At 41.9% G+C, this 19,860-nt stretch overlaps 1 protein-coding gene across 4 annotated transcripts in view; it reads left to right on the forward strand.

Moving 5' to 3' along the window:
* MTUS1 (microtubule associated scaffold protein 1) overlaps nucleotides 1-19,860 on the forward strand; it is a 181,274-nt gene that overhangs the window by 58,213 nt on the left and 103,201 nt on the right. For 3 of the 4 annotated variants that reach the window (XM_043454624.1, XM_043454623.1, XM_043454625.1), the window contains 2 exons: nucleotides 3,589-5,830; nucleotides 11,707-11,902. In XM_043454624.1, the coding sequence (XP_043310559.1) occupies nucleotides 3,737-5,830; nucleotides 11,707-11,902 (2,290 nt within the window). In that variant the 5' untranslated portion in view covers nucleotides 3,589-3,736. Of the gene's footprint in view, nucleotides 1-3,588; nucleotides 5,831-11,362; nucleotides 11,527-11,706; nucleotides 11,903-19,860 lie in introns of those variants that run through there. The other variant, XM_043454626.1, reaches the window with a different exon arrangement.

The raw sequence follows: 19,860 nt of genomic DNA on the forward strand, positions 1-19,860 counted from the left end.
CTAAAAAATTTAATCTTACCTTTAGTGGAATTTCACAACTGTTAGAAATATTTTCGTATTACAGTAACACGAGAAAATTTTTGAGAGACAATGCTGAGCAAAACGCATAAGCTTTAAAAGAAACCTCAGGCTATATATGCATATTAATATATATATTATTAATAATCTGCCTTTTTTTAAATTAATGATTTGACAGACTATATCAAGAGCCTTAAAAAGTCACATCCTTTGACTCAGTGATGCTGTTGTTTTCAGGAAGTTTTTCCAAAGGAAGCCATAACAGGTAGTCAAAGATCACAAAAATAGTTCAGTTCAGTCGCTCAGTTGTGTCTGGCTCTTTGCAACCCCATGAACTGCAGCACACCCAGCCTCCCTGTCCATCACCAACTCCTGGAGTTTACTCAAATTCACGTCCATTGAGTCATGATGCCATCCAAACTCATGTCCATTGAGATGGTGATGCCTTCCAACCATCTCATCTTCTGTCATCCCCTTCTCCTCCTGTCTTCAATCTTTCCTAGCATCAGGGTCTTTTCAAACAAATCAACTCTTCGCATCAGGTGGCCAAAGTATTAGAGTTTCAGCTTCAACATCAGTCCTTCCAATGAACACCCAGGACTGATCTCCTTTAGGATGGACTGGTTGGATCTCCTTGCAGTCCAAGGGACTCTCAAGAGTCTTCTCCAACACTACAGTTCAAAAGCACCAATTCTTTGGTGCTCAGCTTTCTTCACAGTCCAACTCTCACATCCATACATGACCACTGGAAAAACCATAGCGTTGACTAGTCAGACATTTGCTGACAAAGTAATGGCTCTGCTTTTTAATAAGCTATCTAGGTTGGTCATAAAGCTTTCCTTCCAAGGAGTAAGCGTCTTTTAATTTCATGGCTGCAGTCACCATCTGCAGTGATTTTGGAGCCCAGAAAAATAAAGTCAGCCACTGTTTCCCATCAATTCATGGCAAACAGATGGGGAAACAGTGACAGACAGTGGAAACAGCAAAAATATTTAGTCCAGTGCTATTTATAAGTAAATATTATTTAATAATAAAACTAGAAACAACCTAAACAGAGAATGACATGTAATTCATGTTGTCAATTAGGGCTTCCCTGGTGACTCAGTGGTGAAGAATCCGCCTGCCAGTGCAGGAGATGCAGGTTCAGTCCCTGGATCTGGAAGATCCCCTGGAGAAGGAAGTGGCTACCCACACCAGTATTCTCGCCTAGGAAATCCCATGGAAAGAGAAACCCGGCGGGGCTACAGTCCATGGGGTCGGACACGACTTAGTGACCAAACAACAACGAAGTGGTGTAAATTATCCTTTGTACATTTATTTTAGAAATAATTTGAGATGTTTTGACATGCAAACCATTTTCTTTATTCTTTTGCAATTTTTAAATCATATTTTATATACTTTGAAAGAGGGAGCTCAGGAAGTAAAAGCTCCATCGGTTGACTTTAGTGAATCTGTTTATACAGACAAATCACGCCTATGATTTGTGTTCAATTCTTCTGTTAGTAGCACTCCCATCTGCTTATACCAGGGTTTCTTAAATGAGTATTGGACTTCATGGAAGCATAAAGGTGTACCTTATTTAGTGCTTTGTGAAATCACCGTCCCCCCCCCGACACACAGCTAAAATATGAATACACGGACTTCCCTTTTCATTTAGCTTGAACCTGTTTTATACTTGAGGATTAAAAATGTTAATTTGTGTTTCATAAAATCTTTTATTAAGGTGCTGCCCCCAAATCTATTATTTCAGTAATTTCTAACTAAGGAGCTACAGTGGGGGGAAAAAGACATTTACGTTTTCTATTAGTATAGAAAGTTCTATTTTCTATAGAATTCTATTCCTATTTCTGTGAGTATATGAGTTATATAGCACTTGTTTTGAGATCAGAGTCTCTTGGTTGCATGTGTTGGTATGCATGCACATGCGTGCTATTGAGATAAACATTGAGGCCTTTCTTCGTGCCCCAGTGAAGGCCGGTTTCAGCATTCATGGCTGGAAACACAGAGCACTGTTAGTGAAGATACTGCCGTTTCAGTTCTTCCCTTGTTCCTATTGCCCTGGTTGTATTTAGGTCACTGAAGTATGTTTGAATACAGAGGAAAGATTGAAAGTTAGAAAAATGAGATCTACTCTTAATTTATAATTTTCTAGGTTACAGAATGTCATTGTTTTCCCCGATGGATATTTTATTTCTTCAGAACAGCACCATGATATTCCAATTGACAGTACCTAGATGAGCAAGTCAGTTCAAACAAATGTATATCTGTGTGACTTATTTGTAGTCTTAGCTTAAGTATTTGGGCCTTTCTTAAGCACTTCAGTTTAACCAAAAGCATGATAAGGTCTTAGTTATTTACAAAATCCTTCAATTTGAAAGCTTTCCTGGGTCATTTTTAATGATTTTTTTTAAGTGTACAATTGAATTGTTTTAGTGTATTTAGAGCCCTTTGCGGCCATCACCACAGTCTTAACGTTTGTAGCATTTTCATTACTTTCAAAAAGAAACAGGCCAGTTAGCAGCCACTCCTCATTCTCTTTCGTCCTGCCCCTTCTTAGCCCTAGAGAACCACTCATCTGCTTTCTATAGATTTGCCTATTCTGGACATGTCATGGAAATAGGGTCACATCATATGTAGTCTTTTACGACTGGCTTCTTATATTTTGTAATTTTTGCTTATACTATTCTTTTATTTATAATATTTTAAGTCTTAATGTTGATTCCATGTTGTAGCATGTACCAGTCAATACTCCATTCCTTTCTCTTGCTGAAAAATATATTTCATTGCATGGATATATAACATTTTGTTATCTGTTTACCAGTTAGTAGACCTGTGGCTTGCTTTCACTTTTGCGCTATTGTGAATAATGTTTCTATTACAAATCATGTTCTTTTGTGTATAAATTTTTGGACATAAGTTTTTCTTTTTAATGGATATGTCAGAGTAGATTTGCTATGACATACAGTAAACTCAGTTTTAACATTTTTTGGTACTTCCAATAGAATACCACTTTAAGTATGAAGAGTAATGGCTTTTGTTTTCAATTTTGAAGTGCAGTATGTTTGAGATACACAGTGAAAACAGGGGAAAGAAAATGCTGATGCCCTCAGTCTTCATTGATATTCAGCTTTTTTTTTTGCTGTGCCTGCCTAGTCTATCTGGTAATCACCCTCCAAGGAGACAGTAGGAGACCCTTCCGAAAGTGAAAAGGGCATTCTTTCTAATTATATTGGGACAATAAGCATAAATTGGTGCCATCTTAGGCAAATTAGAACCAGTGGTCAACTCTGTCAATCAAAAAGAAAGAAAACCTATTGTCAGATTTGGCGTCCTTCTCTACTGTGATGAGTTAAGGAGGGCACAGTTTTAACAGCATCTTGCTGTTTTGCCCATTTCCTCAAATGAAAAAGTGTGTTTGAAAAGAGGTTGAGTCTGTAGCTAATATCTTAATTACCTATGTCCTTAGTTGTAGGTTCTAAATGTAAAAAGAAGGCAGTTGAAATTAATCAAGTAATGACTTGTTGATTTTTCTAATGTTCACTTGAGTGTGAAACATTTTATTTCTTCCAGGAAACAACAAACCATTTCAACTGCAAAGCATCTTAGACTGAGAAACTTTCAACTGTGCTGAAAAACCGAAGACAAATTTTCCTTCCCTCTCATTTGTAAGGAGTTAAAAAAGAAATAAAACGGCAGAGGTTTAAAGTTAATACTCAGGATGAATGATGATAATTCAGATGGCAAGACAGAAGATGAACTGCAATCCTTATTTATCTGTGATAAAAATGGAAACACATATGCATGCAACCAAAAATCACCATCTACCCAAAACGCTTCAACCAATAATGTGAGTTGGCATTTGGCCAACCCAGATGGCATGGTGGTTGATTATGAAACTGGCTCTGATGTGGACATTGGTGAAAAAATTTCTTTAACCCCTCAGTGTGTTGAAGTACACGATCACCAAACATCTTCAAGTAATTTAATCAGTCAGGAGGCGTTAGAGGTGCACATGGATTCCACGTGTCCATCTTTTGCACATGTTGTAAATACAGCAGAACCCAAACATTTGCATAGCAGTTGTCATTCCCTAGGATCGTTGAACCAGGGTGTTGAGACATCTCTAACTTTTGTATGGAAAACTAACAATGATGATTTGAACTGTACAGACAATCCTACTGCCTTGCTGCTCAACCAGACTTTTGACATAAAAGTGGATAATGTTAACTGTACCTTCGTAACACATGATACCACTGGAAAAAGTCAGTCTTTGCCTACCACTGCAAGCCTGCCGTCAACCAACACGAGAAGTATAAATACATCTTTATCCTGTTCCATTCTTCCATCTCCCCATTCTGATAAGATACATGTGAGAGAAACAAGTTGTGATCGAGAGAGCTTTGAAAATTCTCAAGCTGTGGCATCACAGGCCCAGGACACAGCTTACACAGTGTTTTCTGACATGGTGATGCAAGTTGATGTTGTTGTTCCAGATACTGAAAATCAGTGTCACCGTTCTTCAGAAAAGGTTGCCAGCGAGTACCCAGATGGAACACAGCAGAGACGAGGCAGAGAAAAGGAGATAGAAGCTCTAACACAAGTTTCTGATGGCATGGATGTTCCCAGTGGGTCTGTATTACAAGAGTTCTTTTGTTCATCTAAAGATGAACCAAATAGGGAGACACATTCACAGAGCTCATATGGGCAAAAGGAAATGGGCCAAAACGTTAGAGAAACAGTGTCCAATTGTCTTATAGATGATGAATGCCTTTTACTGGTGCCAGCTGTTAGTAAAAGCAAAACCCAAGTTCTGGGCCCGAAACACCAAGTCACTGTGACTAAAGACACACCAACTGCCTCCAGTGAAAAGCATTTGGAAACCCAAAATCGTACCATAGAACTGATAGCAAATAGCCCGCCAGGACAAAAGGAAGCATCACTACTTGAGCTGACTTGGAATGCAGATGATATGGTCATCAGTACCAATAACAGAATTTGCATGTCCACGCCAATCCTTGAACCGATGAACACAACGTTTTCTGTCTCACCTGTTGAAGGCGTGGAGAAATGTAGCAAATTGCAGACAAGTAATCGAGAGCTCCAATGTTTACCAAATTTGAAGGCAGCACCAATGATTGGGTCAAAACTTAACCTAGGAAAATCAACAACCAAAGCAAATAGCCCCCTAGGCAGCAAAGTTAGAAAAACCAAAATTATAAGTTACCCAAGACCAAACTTCAAGAATGTTAAAGCAAAAGTTGTATCCAGACCCATGTTGCAGCCAAAGGACCCTGCTCTATCAAAGGTTGCACCCAGATCTCAGTTAACTGGTGCCTCATCTCCCTCATCAGTGTCTTCCTCAAGGCAGTCAACGGGTTTAAGCAAAACAGCAACATATGACTTGAATGCAGACCCCAAAGCAGAAATTCCAATTAACAAGGCGCATAAGCAGCAATTTAATAAACTCATTACGAGCCAGGCTGTGCATGTTACAACTCATTCTAAAAATGCTTCACACAAGAAGCATCCAAGAACAACATCTGCCATGAAATCGAATCAGGAAGATGTTGACAAAGCAAGTTCTTCCAATCCAGCATGTGAGACTGGATCCGTGGCTGTGGTTTTTCAGATCAAAGATGAGCTCCCTGTGAAAATGGAAAGCACAGAACGCTTGGAAGTGCCCTATACTTCCAACATCGATAGGATTAGCCCTGAAAAGAAGGGTGAAGAAGAAAATGGGACATCAGTGGCAAAACAGGAGCTAAAAAAGGAAATCCTGAACGAGACCTCTGACTTTGGTTCTCTGTTTTTGGTAAGTGAAATTTCTGCCTGCTTCAGGAAATGGTGGTGGAAACAGCAGGATGGATTAGCAATTAGTTCCCCTTTAATAGTGAATAAAATTGCTGAACTCTGTGTGCAGATTTGCTTTCAGGTATTGCAGTATTATTCATTAATTCTTAGTACATTTTAGGGTATTCACTGGTTATATGCATATTGGAAAAAAATCTCAATTTCAGTATTTTATATTGAGCATCAGTATTCCTTTTAATAGTAAGCTGAAAGGACAAGTTACTTTAATGTTTTCGTGTAATAAGTTGTTTGAAGTTAGATATCTGATTGCATTTTACATTTATAAAAAAAACAAAGCATTTTTTATGAACTTGGAGCTGTATCGGACCATAGTTGAGAAATGTCTCAGCAGTGCTGGTAAACAGTGTTAAGATGAAAATAGCTCCTAGGCTCCTCTGAGGAAGCCACTCCGGGCAGGGAGCCCCCTCTGGTGAACAGGAGGATTCCGGATGCTGCCTCTGATCAGCTAATGTGACTTGGGCCGAGTAGTATTTTGAGACACAGAGATGAAAGTAGCTGTCTGAGGTCTCTTGCTGTCCTAACATATTGGTCCCTGGTACTAAAATAAAACCCACTGTATTTCATATGGTGAAAGGGCAACATTTTTTTTATGGTACTTGGCAGATATTTGGGTGTTCCATTTAAACAGGAATTCACATGCAGTTCAAAGATTATTTTTCATTAAGCATGTGTATATATATTTATTTTAAACTTTCAATTTTTTATTGGAGTATAGCTGGTTAACAGTGTTGTGATAGTTTCAGGTGGACCGCAAAGGGAATCAGCCACAGACATTAAACTTGTATGTAATTTTTGCCTAGAGCATGAAGAAACTAGCTTTCTGAGTTTTAGAAACATTTCAGAGGCTAGTCTTGGGCTCTGTGTGTTTGTCCTCAGTCCTGTTTTTGGTAATGGGGACTGGCATGCGTTTTCAGCCCATGTAGGGCTTTTCTTGGGCTTCTGCCCTATGGGTCAAGAGTGGACGTGGGTGCCAGATGCCAGGGAAGGAAGGCAGCTATGAGTCATCTGTGTGAAGGACTCCCATCTGAAGGAATGAAACGTGTATGGTTTGAAGTGTCGAAAGGCTGTTGTAAGTGTTTTCAGGGCTTCCCTACTGGCTCAGATGGAAAAGAATCCGCATGCCAACACAGGAGACCACGGGTTTGATCCCTGGGTTGGGAAGATGCCCTGGAGGAGGGCATAGCAACCCACTCCAGTATTCTTGCCTGGAGAATCCCCATGGACAGAGAAGCCTGGTGTGCTGCCATCCATGGGGTCACAAAGAATCGGACATGACTAACAATTTCGGAGCGACTAACAGTTTCACTTTTCAGGGTACATCAGGAATTCTTAGGTCCTGTTAGAGATAGTCTTGAGGTAGGTCAGCTTAGAGATGCTTTAACTTTTATAATAAATCTTTTTAGAAGGAATGGCACACCACAGTGATGCCTGAACTACTGAGATTGTCCATGATTTCAAAACTCAGGTGTTTACTTTTAACTTCTTTTGAAGTCAAACTTGGGAAACTCATTGTATACAATTTTTAATTTGATACTTTGCTAAATTAAATGATAAGCTGTGGTAATGCTGAGAAACATTCGAGATACATATACATGAAAACAACAGAACTATTCCTCCTTGATTTACAGGGGACTTTTTAATTGTGCATTGATCACCAACTGCCTCCCAAATCCTAGCATAAAGTTTCTTTAAATAACACTTGCTTTGACTATAAATTGGTTGTGTAATTTTGAAATGGAAAGCCTTTCTGATCCGTGAATCATGGAAGTTAGCATTTTATTTCCCACGTGCAGAATGAAATCCTATTTTTCAGGCTGATGATGTGGTATAGAAATAAGGTGATAGAATCACCAGGTTCAAATGGATCCCAGTGTATCTTGGAGAAGAAGCACTTTTCATCTTAGAAATCTTACTGTAGGATTTCCATATTTTCAGTACTGACACTTTTACTTACTGACAAATATTCCAAACTCATTTTCCCCCGCATGGTAATGTTTTATGAGCAGTTCTCTCCAATATCCCTACTCACCGCTTACACACTTCTTTGTGTCACAGGGCAAGGGCTGGCCAAACGGCCACTGGCCACAGGCTTTGTACTTACTATAGAGCTGACTGAATGAGCCTTTGCTTCATGTTGTAGGCAAACCCCTGTGTTTCTTGGTCACTTCGGCAGTACTCAAAGATTTTGGATCTGCCCTGGGTTCATGCTGAGACAGTGCTGGAGGGATATGCGTTTTCTCTGAGCTCTGTTGGTCTTGAGTGGAGTTAGTCCTTGAGTTTACCGAATCCTCAGGTTGCCTACAACTTCACAGCTATTTGAGTGAGTGTCAGTCACCCAGTCATGTCTGACTCTGTGACCCCACGGACTGTAGCCCACCAGGCTCCTCTGTCCATGGGATTCCCCAGGCAAGAATACTGGAGTGGGTAGTCATTCCCTTCTCCATGAGATCTTCCCGACCCAGGGATTGGACTTGGTACTCTGGCCTTGCAGGCGTATTCTTTACCATCTCAGCCACAAGGGAAGCTGGATGGGAAGGGAAGGGAACTCATCTGAAACTTCAGAAAAGTTCTATGTCAGTAGGAACTTGATTTTAATTTGATGCATTTGAGTGTAGTTATGCATTACAGAGGTTTTGTGTTGGTGATACTGTTTGATGAAAGGAATGAGGAATTATCTAAAAGCAAGGAAACAGATGTTTCTTCAGTGACTGCTCTGGGCGAAACCCTCTGCTCTAGGCTTTTACATAAATTATGTCATTTAATTTTCCAGAATGTTCAGGTGCTTTATACATTATCATTTACTCTTTCCAGTAAGAACAGGCAAGTTCGTAGCTACAGTTTAAAGATTCATAGCTGCTGCTGCTGCTACGTCGCGTCAGTCATGTCCAACTCTGTGCTGTGCGACCCCATAGACAGCAGCCCACCAGGCTCCCCCGTCCCTGGGGTTCTCCAGGCAAGAACACTGGAGTGGGTTGCCATTTCCTTCTCCAATGCCTGAAAGTGAAAAGTGAAAGTGAAGTTGCTCGGTCGTGTCCGACTCTTCGAGACCCCATGGACTGCAGCCCACTGGCTCCTCCGTCCGTGGGATTTTCCAGGCGAGAGTACTGGAGTGGGGTGCCATTGCCTTCTCTGAAAGATTCATAGAGGTTACTTAAAACACACACACAGCTGGTAAGTTGTAAAAGCTGAGATTCAAACTCAGGTCTCCTGACCTGAATCCTGGCCCTTTCTGCTCCACACACTGGGCTTTCAAAATTTCAAGGAATGTTGGCTCTAAAAGGCAGAGCAAATCTGATTTGTTAAAGATTTACTTTGTAAGTTGGTTAGAAGTTTGGGTTACTTTTTTAATGTTTTTCTCTGGGGGGTTGCCTTAGCCAGTTTCACAATGGTGGGAGAAGATTTTTTGTCCTTTGCTCGCTTTTCTTGGCCAATTTTACGTTGCTTTCCAGTGTTCTCTTGGCGTATTACCCTATTTAAGTTAGTTTTTAATTCACATAGTGGATGTCATCAGCATGGGCTTTATATCTCTCTGTGGGAAATTATCTACTTCTGACTTACTAAGCAAAGAAAGAAGGGTCCTGCTGGGGAAAAGGCAGCGCAGAGGTTCAGAGCACCAATTTTGGACATAGACATGGTTTCGCATGGTAGTTCCATCCATTCATTGGCAAAGTGGCATCAGGCATGTTACTTGGTCTCTGTGAGGCTCAATTTTTCTTTATGTAGTGGGAGAATATAAACCATGGCTTACAATGTTGAAATTTGTTCTTGGAAACCTACTTCCTACATGTAGAGTGAGAACATTTATTGGGTGCCCGCTGTGTGCTTTAGGGGGCTTCCCAAGTGACTCAGTGGTAAAAGAATCCACCTGCCAGTGCAGGAGACATGGGTTTGACCCCTGGGTTGGGAAGATCTCCTGGAAAAGGGAATGGCAACCCACTCCAGTATTCTTGCTGGGAAAATCTTATGGACAGAGGAGCCTGGTGGGCTACAGTGGTCGCAAAGAGTTGGACATAACTGAGCGGCCAACACACACTGTGTGCTGTTTATGGTGGTGATTGTTGGGATATGGAGATGGAAAGACCCAGCCCCTGGCCAAGCCTAGAGTCTAGTGCAGCGGGTAGTAGAATGTAAACAAAAATGGGCTGTCAGGTTCTCAGTTGGGGGTGTGTATGGACTGCTATGTTGGTGGCGGTGATGGGGAGAGAGATCCAGGAAGGAAGGCTTCTAGTGGGGAGAGCACATGGGTCACCAGCTGAAGCTTAAAGATCGAGGATGAGATGGAAGGGTACTCTGGGTGGAAGGAGTAACATGTACAAAGAGGAAGGCGCATTGTCACGTGGGGCTTGCAGGGTAATGAGGATGTCTGGAGCTGGGAATGCAGAAACACAGGCAGTAAGGAACCAGTGAAGAGGAGGGCAGGAACACCACAACCCAGAGGCCATTTTCAGAAGAGCTGACTTTATCTAGGAGACCGAGGGAAGCCTCCTGACCCAGTTTGGACTTTAGAAGAGATGGCCTGAGCAGTGGAGTGGGAGGCGATTTGGAGACGGGGGAGACCAGAACTTGGTTCCAGGCATCCCAGAAATGAGGGAGCCTGTGCTCAGGCAGACCAACAGGGGCTACATCTGTCAGCATTATAGCATTTAACATCAAAACTAAGACGTTTCTAGAATATACATTCATTTGAAATAAAGATAAATCCATTGTGTGTTAATACAACATTTTAAAAACTAGCCACATTTTCCAAAACAAAAATACTGAATGAGGAGACTGGCACTGTTCTACATTTTTGATTCTAAATTCAATGCTAATTTAAATTTGATTCTACATTCTAAATTTAATGTCTGACTTAAATGAAGGTGGTTGGGTTATGCCTCTGCCTGCTGTGTTCTTGTGTGTGGTTGGACCAGTAATACAGAAACACACAGAAGTTAAGAAAGGAGACTTCTAAAGATAGCTTTCACTGTGTAAGTCAGGTGTCTGGGCACGTGGTGGTGAATATGAGAAGAGCTAAGTTTTGAGATGGGTGGGTAAAATTCACCTGATTTTTAGAAACTGCTTCATGTTCTTCGACTGTGAAATGGAGTATGGTGAAGGCATCCCTGAAGGGTTATTAGGATCATGAATTGATATGTACATTTTGAACTTACTTTTCATTTTAAGAGGGCTGTATGTTGATTAGTAAAAACAACAATAATATGATTATTGTCAACATTATTGGGTCAAGGCACCTGAAGTATGCTAAGTGAGGCAGATGAAGAAAGAAATTAAATATGTGGGGAACTCGGGAGAGAGTGCCAACTTGGACATGAGGACTTGGTGGTGATTCAAAGAGTTGACAAGGTCATCTGGGGAGAGTATATGGTGAGAAAGGTTCCAGGGCCAAGTTTAGGGCCCTTGAGATGACCAGCATTTAAAGGCAGAGAAGAACAGAACCCAGAGAAGGAATAACCAGACAGATAGAAGGGAAACCAGGAAAGAGTTCTGTGGGAGAAACCAGTGAAAGGTGGCATCATGGGTGTTGGAGACCATAGAGAGGAAGTCTAGGAAAAGGACTGAAAGCTATAGCCTGAATTCAACTTGTGGCACCAGTGACCTTGGGCACAGTTTTCCTGAAGGGATCCAAGGCAGATCATGGTGAGTCAAAGAGTGAACTATCAAGAGTTGAAATGTCTTCATAGTAAAAATGAAACATATCCATCAGGCATATCTGTTTAGACAGAAATTGTTTCTTTCTCATACCTACCACCACAGGAAGTGGTGGTGTGGAAGTCGAAGTCATGACCTGGACTGACGTCTTCCCTCGTCTTCCCACAGGATTCCGCTTCCAAACCTGCAGGCGTCTCAGGTGGGAAACCAGCTACACCCAACTCCTCCATTCTGAGGAAAACTCCTGGTCTGAAAGCCAAAGTGGGGCCTTCTGTTTCCTGTTTGAGGCGGAATAGCGACAGCAGAAATCTTGCCTCCGATCGGGCCGTGTCTCCCCAGAGGATCAGGCGTGTGTCCAGTTCTGGTAAGAGTCAAATAATTCAGCTGTGCTTTAGAGCAGCTCATAAATTATTCAAATTTAAATTGGTCCCATCAGGAAGCACAGAGACAGGTTTTGGTTCTAGAACTCCTAGTGCATTGTGTCACTAAACCATTTAGTCTTTTGTGGTCCAGCATCTTGCACAGGGAAGGTAGAAAAAGAAGTCTGAGACACAGCTCTGATCCTTGAGCAACGCTGAAGGCTTGCTGGGGAGAGAGATACGTATAAACCGACATAAAAGCTCTCCAGAAGCAGGCATGTCTCCATAAACAAGCAGGCCCTGGTCATACAGGAATCAGTTCACTTTCAGATGTTTTTACAGACAGTTAAGTGCTTAATAATACTTGTGTGATATACTCCTTTCATCATGTGCCCTCATCAAAAATGAAGTGACTAGTGTTTTTCTTGAATTTTACTGACAGGTGTATTATAAAATGTTCAAGGAGGAATGTCCCTGTTGGTCCAATGGCTAAGACTCCACGCTCCCAATGCAGGGTGTTGGGGTTTGATCCCTGGTCAGGGAACTAGATTCCACATGCCACAACTAAGACCTGATGCAGTCAAATAAATACGTTAAAAATCTTCAGGGATATGAAGATGACTACAGAGTTACATTTTTTTATAAAATTTGAGAGCTTCCAGAGTAGCTCTTAAATGTCTTCCTAAGTTTGGCTGAGGTTAGCATTTCTCTGTGTTACAAAATCAGAACAGGAAGTGGGGAAGGCAGCCCCTTTCACAGGGACTAAGACAAGAAGCCTGCTGGCCATTCCAGTTGACTGAGAGCACTCTGCAGGGGCCACCCCTCATTTTAGCAGGTACAGCACCGAGCAAATGAAAGGCACGTCAGATAGATTTAGAAGTGAGTTCCCTTATAAAAATAGTGACTGCTGTTGAATGGTCTAGGGGAGAAGGTGCCTCAAAGTTTCTGTGTCCTCAGACGTGAGAACATTCTGCAGAAACTTAACAAAACCAGTGAAATCCCCAGGGATCGCTTTACCTGTCTACACTTTAGTATTTTGAGGTTTTATTTTCCAGTCCTATTATGAAGCTGTTATGTGAGAAGCTTATATAACATGCAGACAGGTTATAAGGGTGATTTATTTAGGTCCAGGCCCAAATAAATCAGGGCTTGTGCATCCAGATCTTGAGGGTTGTTGTGAGGAGCAAACCCAGGAGGAGGAGGAAGGGGGTTTTGCATACATTTCCATTTCTACCCCCAGAAGAACTCTGGGAGAACAACAGCAAGAGGTGCTCAAGATGTTGGGAGAAGCAATAAACCTTACTCTGGACGTTACCGCAGTCTGGGGAGTCGGGCAGAAGTGAGATCAAAGCTTTGGTCCTTACTGCTGCTGCCGTCCAAGGCTCACAGATTTGCAGCTGGGAAGCCCCTTTCCTGCTCAGGCATCAGGGGCCCCTGTGGCCTGGCGGCTGGGAGGGCCGTGGCCGCTGGCAGCCGGGCCTGTTGCGAGGAACGCTACCTTACGACAAGGCCGTGGCTCCAGGGAGCTGCCTGAGCTGGTCATGTACCTTCCCCCGACTTCTGTGAAGTGAGAGGGTGTGAGACTGTCAGGCTTTTGCAGTCCTCATCTTTCTAGGGACAGTTTGGAGCTCACCTGATTTTCTGAGTAGTGGCTGCTTATAGTGTAATTCTAGCGCATGGTGCTCAAATCCCAGAAAACCTGAAGCACATGCATTTCTACAAATTAGGCCAGTACCCAGAACATATTGTAAAAGATGAGATTCTTTTATATAGGTGATCCCACCACGGAGTGACATATTTTTGAAGTCCCTTTACTGTATGCTACAGAATGCCATGCCTTAAAGAGAGAAAAGTAGGTCTGCCTAGTCTTCATGAAAAGACAGGAAATTTCTTGAGCTTTTATTAACCTGTGTACATAAGCTTAATAACTAAGTTATGCATTCAGAGTTTTCAATCCAAGTTAAAAACTCAATTAGGCAAAAACTGAATCTCTTGCTTGGTAATTTTCCATATATAAATGCAAAAAAAAAAAAATGACTGTAGCCAGAAATTTTGTGGGTTTGCATTTGAGTTGAACAGTTGGAAGATTAACTTGGTGATGCTATGTTTAAAATGTGTTTATTTTTTAATAAAATTAATAGCAACTATAACTTGTTTGCACGCTCACAGTAAATTGAGAGGTGTTTGTCGTGGAGAACAGGAAACTTAATCATCACAGAGTTAGAACAGAAAATCAAGAAGCAAAAACAATATGCCTTTGGATCATTGAGAGCATGTTGCCATTTACCGTACAATGAAGTGTTTGTGTCTTCGAAAATTGAAACCAAATGGACATCCTCTGTGCTCAAAGTTACTCTCCTGAAAGGTAACCAGCAAGAATGTTCCAGCCCACTTGGGGTTTTCAATAAATCCTTTCAGAGAACTAAGTAGAAAGCCAGACCTGGAGCTGTGAAATAGCCATTTTCTTGAAGCTATAAAATGAGTATGAGGAAGACTTGTGATTAAACCCAGTGGAACTTTTCCATTTCACTTGTCAAAACTTGGGAATTGTAACGTACAGCATGAGAACGGCTGTTAACTCTGCTATGCATTAATATATAGGAAAGTTGTTAAGAGAATAAATCCTGAGAGTAAGTCTCCTAACAAGGAAAAAAGTTTTTTAATTGTATCTATATGAGATGATGTTAACTAAACTTATTGCGGTAATCACAATCCATGTAAATCAGACTATTATGCTGCACACTTTAAACTTATATGGTGATGTATGTCAATCATATCTCATTAGAACTAGAAATAAAAGAGTAACTTAAATCTGGAAGTTTATGTGAAACCAGATTAGTGATTATAACAAACCATATGCAAGTTATCTTTGCTTCTTTGGAGTATGTATGTGTTTTAGTCACTCAAATAAGATGACATAAGCAAGGAAAAATATTTCTAATAATAATCATAATGCCAATAGTAGCAGCTCACACTTGTTAACATGCTTACCAGGTTCCAGGTTTTGTCTTTATCGTCTCACCTATAAATTCCTTTACTCCTCACAATAGGTCTGCGAGGCTTATCTGTATTTTACAGAAGAAACCATCCCACTGAGGTTGAATCATTTGTCCAGGTTGTGCAGCTAGAAAGTCACACTGACCAGTAACAGGGCTCAGAGTCCATGCGCTTCACCTTCACGTTATCAATCTAAAGAAGCACTTTCAAATTAACCATGAGTTTTGGAAAAATTCTTAGGCTCAGCTGAATACATTAGAAACTGTGGCATGTCTCTTGTCTTCACAGTCTGTACCAATTTACTGTGATGTAAATGGTTTTACGTGGGCATTGCAGATTAATGCTGTTGAATAAAACAACTGCTTAGGAAATACCTTGAGATTCTGAGTGCCTTCAGAAACTGCCTGCTACCCTCTTTCAGAGGTAATACCAATTCTTGCCTGGTTTTAGATTATAAATGTGTGTGTTCCTTCATACCCACTTGTAATTGCCCTGAAGGGGCCAGCCTGAGGTAGGCAGGATGACAGAAATAAAGCAGGGTATGCCCCTGCCGTGGGGCGCCTTTAAAACTACCTGGCGAGGATAAGAGCGTGTTCCTACAGCAACCACAGAGCAGCTCAAAGGGATCTGTAAGCGGTGTGCAGAAGGCCCGTAAGTGCTTTAGGATTTGGAGGATAAGACGGATGTTCAGGGACCTGTCTGATCATACCAGAGTTTGCAGAAAGGCCTCATGAAGGAAATGGTTCTCTTTCTCCAGAAGAAAACTAAAGACCATTTCAAAAGGGTAAACCTTTGTGTTCATTTCATCTAATGTGAGTTAGTAAAATAAATTCCTTTCAGACCAGGAGTACATCCCAAACCTGTCATGACTTGCCTACCCTTCTAGGTTTCCTTTCTTTCCCACTCAGTTGTTTTTGTAAACTGGCTTCTTGTTGATTTAGTGCTAGAGTGATTTTTAAAATTGTTTCAGTTTACTTCTGTACTGTTTCGGCCTTTTCAAGGCAACAGTTTTAGAGAGATAGCAATCAAAACTACGAGAAAAGTAGTCATGCTTACAGAAGTACTAAAAGCCAGAAAAGATCATCTAATAACCATTCTAAAAGCAAACTTGAATATGTTGCTTATAGAGATGTTGTTTATTTGTATGTAATTAAACCACTCACTCACTCACTCACATTTTAAAGAATGTATCTCAAGGTTTTTCTCCATAAAAAAATAATAATAGTGGTTTTTCTCCATAAAGAAATAATAATAGTAGTTGTTACCCATAAAAAAAAAAATAATAGTAGTAGTAAGGTGTTTGAGTGCCAACTGTTCTAAGTTTTCTAAATGTATAATTTAGATTATAATTTATAAATGTGTAATTTAATTTTCACAACTCATGATGTATACATACTATGATTATTCCCATCCTGCAAATGAGGATTTTGAGATTTGGAAAGTTTAAGCAGTTTACCTGAATTGACATGGCTAATAATTGGTGGAGACAGGAAACAGGCCTGGGAGGCCCCAGGTCTGTGCTCCTGCCCCTGGGTACACGCAGGCATTCAATAAGCCTCTGAGTGCCTGCTTGTGCTGGGAACTCCTCTAAGCACCGGGCATGAAGAGGTGCACGGAAGAGGCAAATCTTTTCCTTTGTGGAGCTTAAATTCTAGTCAGAAAACCAAGCAGTGGATAAAATGTTGTGTGTGTAAAATGATAACGGCTAAGGAGGGAATCAGAGCAGGTTAGGGAGTCAGGTCTTTAAATAAGGTGACATATTTGAGCAGACACCTGGGGGAGGAGGAGGGAACTATCTGGTTATCAGCTGGAGACAACACAAGTGAGAAGATCAAGGCAGTGGGGGTCGAGTCTGAGAACCAGGCAGCTGTCCTCGGGGTGTGTGTGTGTGAGTATGAGTTTGAGGGACTGGGGATGAGGCCAACCAAGGAGGGCCTTGCAGACACCTCAGAGACAGTGTCTTCTCTCTTCTTCTTTAGTCACATCATCACTGTGAATTCTTGATCGTTCCACACCATTCTCACTTGGCAAGTAATTCTGGGGAGGATTGCTTCACGCAGTGACTCATACACCATGCAGTCTGTCTTATTTGTCCATTCAAGAAATGTTTGGCGTGCCTGCTCTGTGCTGGGCAGTCTGCTAGATTCGGAGCATATAAACATGACTTATGTGCCCTATTGATGAACTGCCTAGTTGGAGGGTGAGGTGGGAAGGGGTTATGGAAAGTCGTTTGAATGCCACCTCTTCCTTCTTCACACCCAGCCGAACTGCCCTGTTTTCTGTGATAACCTGCATTTATTGCACTGGGCTATAATTATTTTCTTCCATCTCTGTGTCACCCACAAGGATACAGTCCAGATTCTAGTTATTTTTATCCTTTCCAGCCCACAGCACAGTGTACCTATTGCACAACAGGTGTTCAAATTATGTTATCTGGCTTGACATGCATGGAAACTTGTATGAGGTACCATGTGTTCACCACTAACTTAGCCAGAGGGAAGACTGGAGAAGGGTAGTGACATTGAGCTGGCCTTGGAATGTGCCCCTGGGCGGGTTTCGAGGCATGGGAGGTTGCCGGGATTCCCAGGGGTGCAAATGTAGCTTTATGAGGGACCTGGGGTGTTTGGGGAACATAAAAGGCAGGGGTTAGCATGCTTTGAGCAGGCCGTGTGTTGGGGTAAGTGATGAGTGAGCCCCAAGAAAGGTCAAGGCAGATCAGTCCTAATAGTTCAGGCACAGACTTGTAAGAGTCACCCTGGTATTTGGGAGTAGAGAGCAGAGTGAAAATAATAAAAATGTTTTTGCAGGAAGTGGGTTCTGGTAAGCCCCACTGGCGGTGAATGATCCAAGTGTCTGCCCAGCTTTCTTGTCTGTGGCCTTGGGGTGCAATAGGGACTAGGGCAGCGAGAAGAGGCTGTCAGAAAGGAAATGACGGGAGACTTCCCTGGTGGTCTGGGGGTTGAGATTCCATGCTTCCACTGCAGGGCTGCAGGTTCGATCCCTAGCTGGGATCGAAGATCTTGCCTGCTTTGTGGTATGGCCAGAAAAAAAGTGTGTATGTGTGTGTGTGTGTTTGAGGGTTAAGACATTAAAAATGTAAGGAGGGTGGAGAAGCTGTAGGGAAAGAGCTGCTACAGAGATGAAGGACGGGATGAGTGACAGCCGGGCAGGGGGAGCATCGTGTGTCCAGTGCACAGGCAGGTTTGTCTCTGAAACAGAGCCGGAGATGCAGAGTGTGCAGATACAGATCCACTTAGAGAGTAAAAGGTCGAGGGGTTAAGAGTGGACATTCAGAGCCCCAGCTGTGGAGAATGGGTAGCTTTGTCTTTCAGATTTTCTGTCTCATTTTTGTGAGGGCAAGTGATTTCTTTCAGGGGAGCTTGTGCAGATTTTATTGATTGGTTTATTTTTGTAGGCTTAAAAAGGGTAGCAGATTGAGAGAGTGTTCCGTCCTGAGTCCCTGTGACCTCAGTGTTGAAAGTATAGCTCTGCTTGCAGACGTTGGTTTTCAATGAGCCAGGAGGCTCCCTGCTGTGGCCTCGGCTCTAATTAGGAATTGTCTTGTGAGTAACGGTGAGATCACTCATGACCAGGGCAGTACATTTGCTGGTGAACACGTGAAGACCCTTGTTCATCTTTGTGGTGCCTGGAAAGCCACACAACATTTCTAAGCCTTTGACTTACTACACCCTTAGCTATGGGGCGTGTGTTTCCAGGCCCATGACTCAGGAAGTTATTTTGGTTTAGTCTCCACCTGAAGCAGCAGGCATCTTGTGAACACACTTGCAGGAACAGGTACTGACAGTATCACCATAAACACTACGCTTCTGTGTAATTGGAGTCATCATGAGAACCTTGTTTGTGGGATGTTCTTTTTTCTCTGCCAAACCACTGCCCTCTTCAGACTTGCTGTTTTTGTTGTGACTCACGTGTACTTCCTTGACTTTATCTTTTGAGTTTACTCTTAGTTGAGTCCAACTCTTTGCAACCCCATAGACTGCAGCACTCCAGGCTTCCCTGTCCATCACCAACTCCAGGAGCTTGCACAAACTTGTGGCCATAGAGTTGGTGATGCCATCCAACCATCTCATCCTCTGTTGTCCCCTCCTCCTCCTGTCTTCAATCTTTCCCAGCATCAGGGTCTTTTCCAATGAGTCAGTTTTTCCCATCAGGTGGCCAACGTATTGGAGCTTCAGCTTCAGCATCAGTCCTTCCAATGAATATTCAGGACTGATTTCCTTTAGGATTGACTGCCTTGATCTCCTTGCAGTCCAAGGGACACTCAAGAGTCTTCTCCAACACCACAGTTCAAAAGCATCCGTTCTTCAACCCTCAACTTTCTTTATAGTCTAACACTCATGTCCATACATGACTACTGGAAAAACCATAGCTTTGACTAGACAGACCTTTGTAGGCAAAGTAATGTCTCTACTTTTTAATATGCTAAGTTTGTCATAGCTTTTCTTCCAAGGAGCAAGTGTCTTTTACTTTCATGGCTGCAGTCCCCATCTGCAGTGATTTTGCAGCCCAAGAAAATAAAGTCTGTCCCTCTTTCCATTGTTTCCTCATCTATTTGGCATGAAGTGATGGGACTGGATGCCATGATCTTTGTTTTTTGAAAGTTGAGTTTTAAGCCAACTTTTTCACTTTCATCAAGAGGTTTTTTAGTTCTTCCTCTTTCTGCCGTAAGGGTGGTGTTTCCTGCATATATGAGGTTATTGATATTTCTTCTGGCAACCTTGGTCCCAACTTGTGCTTCATCCAGTCCAGCATTTCACATGATATACTCTGCATATAAGTTAAATAATAGGCTGACAATATACAGCCTTGACATACTCCTTTCCCAATTTGGAACCAGTCCATTGTTTCATGTCTGGTTCTAACTGTTGCTTCTTGACCTTCATACAGATTTCTCAGGAGGCAGGTAAGGTGGTCTGGTATTCCCATCTCTTTAAGAATTTTCTAG

This window comes from Cervus canadensis, chromosome 31 (genome assembly GCF_019320065.1).
Source record: "Cervus canadensis isolate Bull #8, Minnesota chromosome 31, ASM1932006v1, whole genome shotgun sequence".
Taxonomy (NCBI): domain Eukaryota; kingdom Metazoa; phylum Chordata; class Mammalia; order Artiodactyla; family Cervidae; genus Cervus; species Cervus canadensis.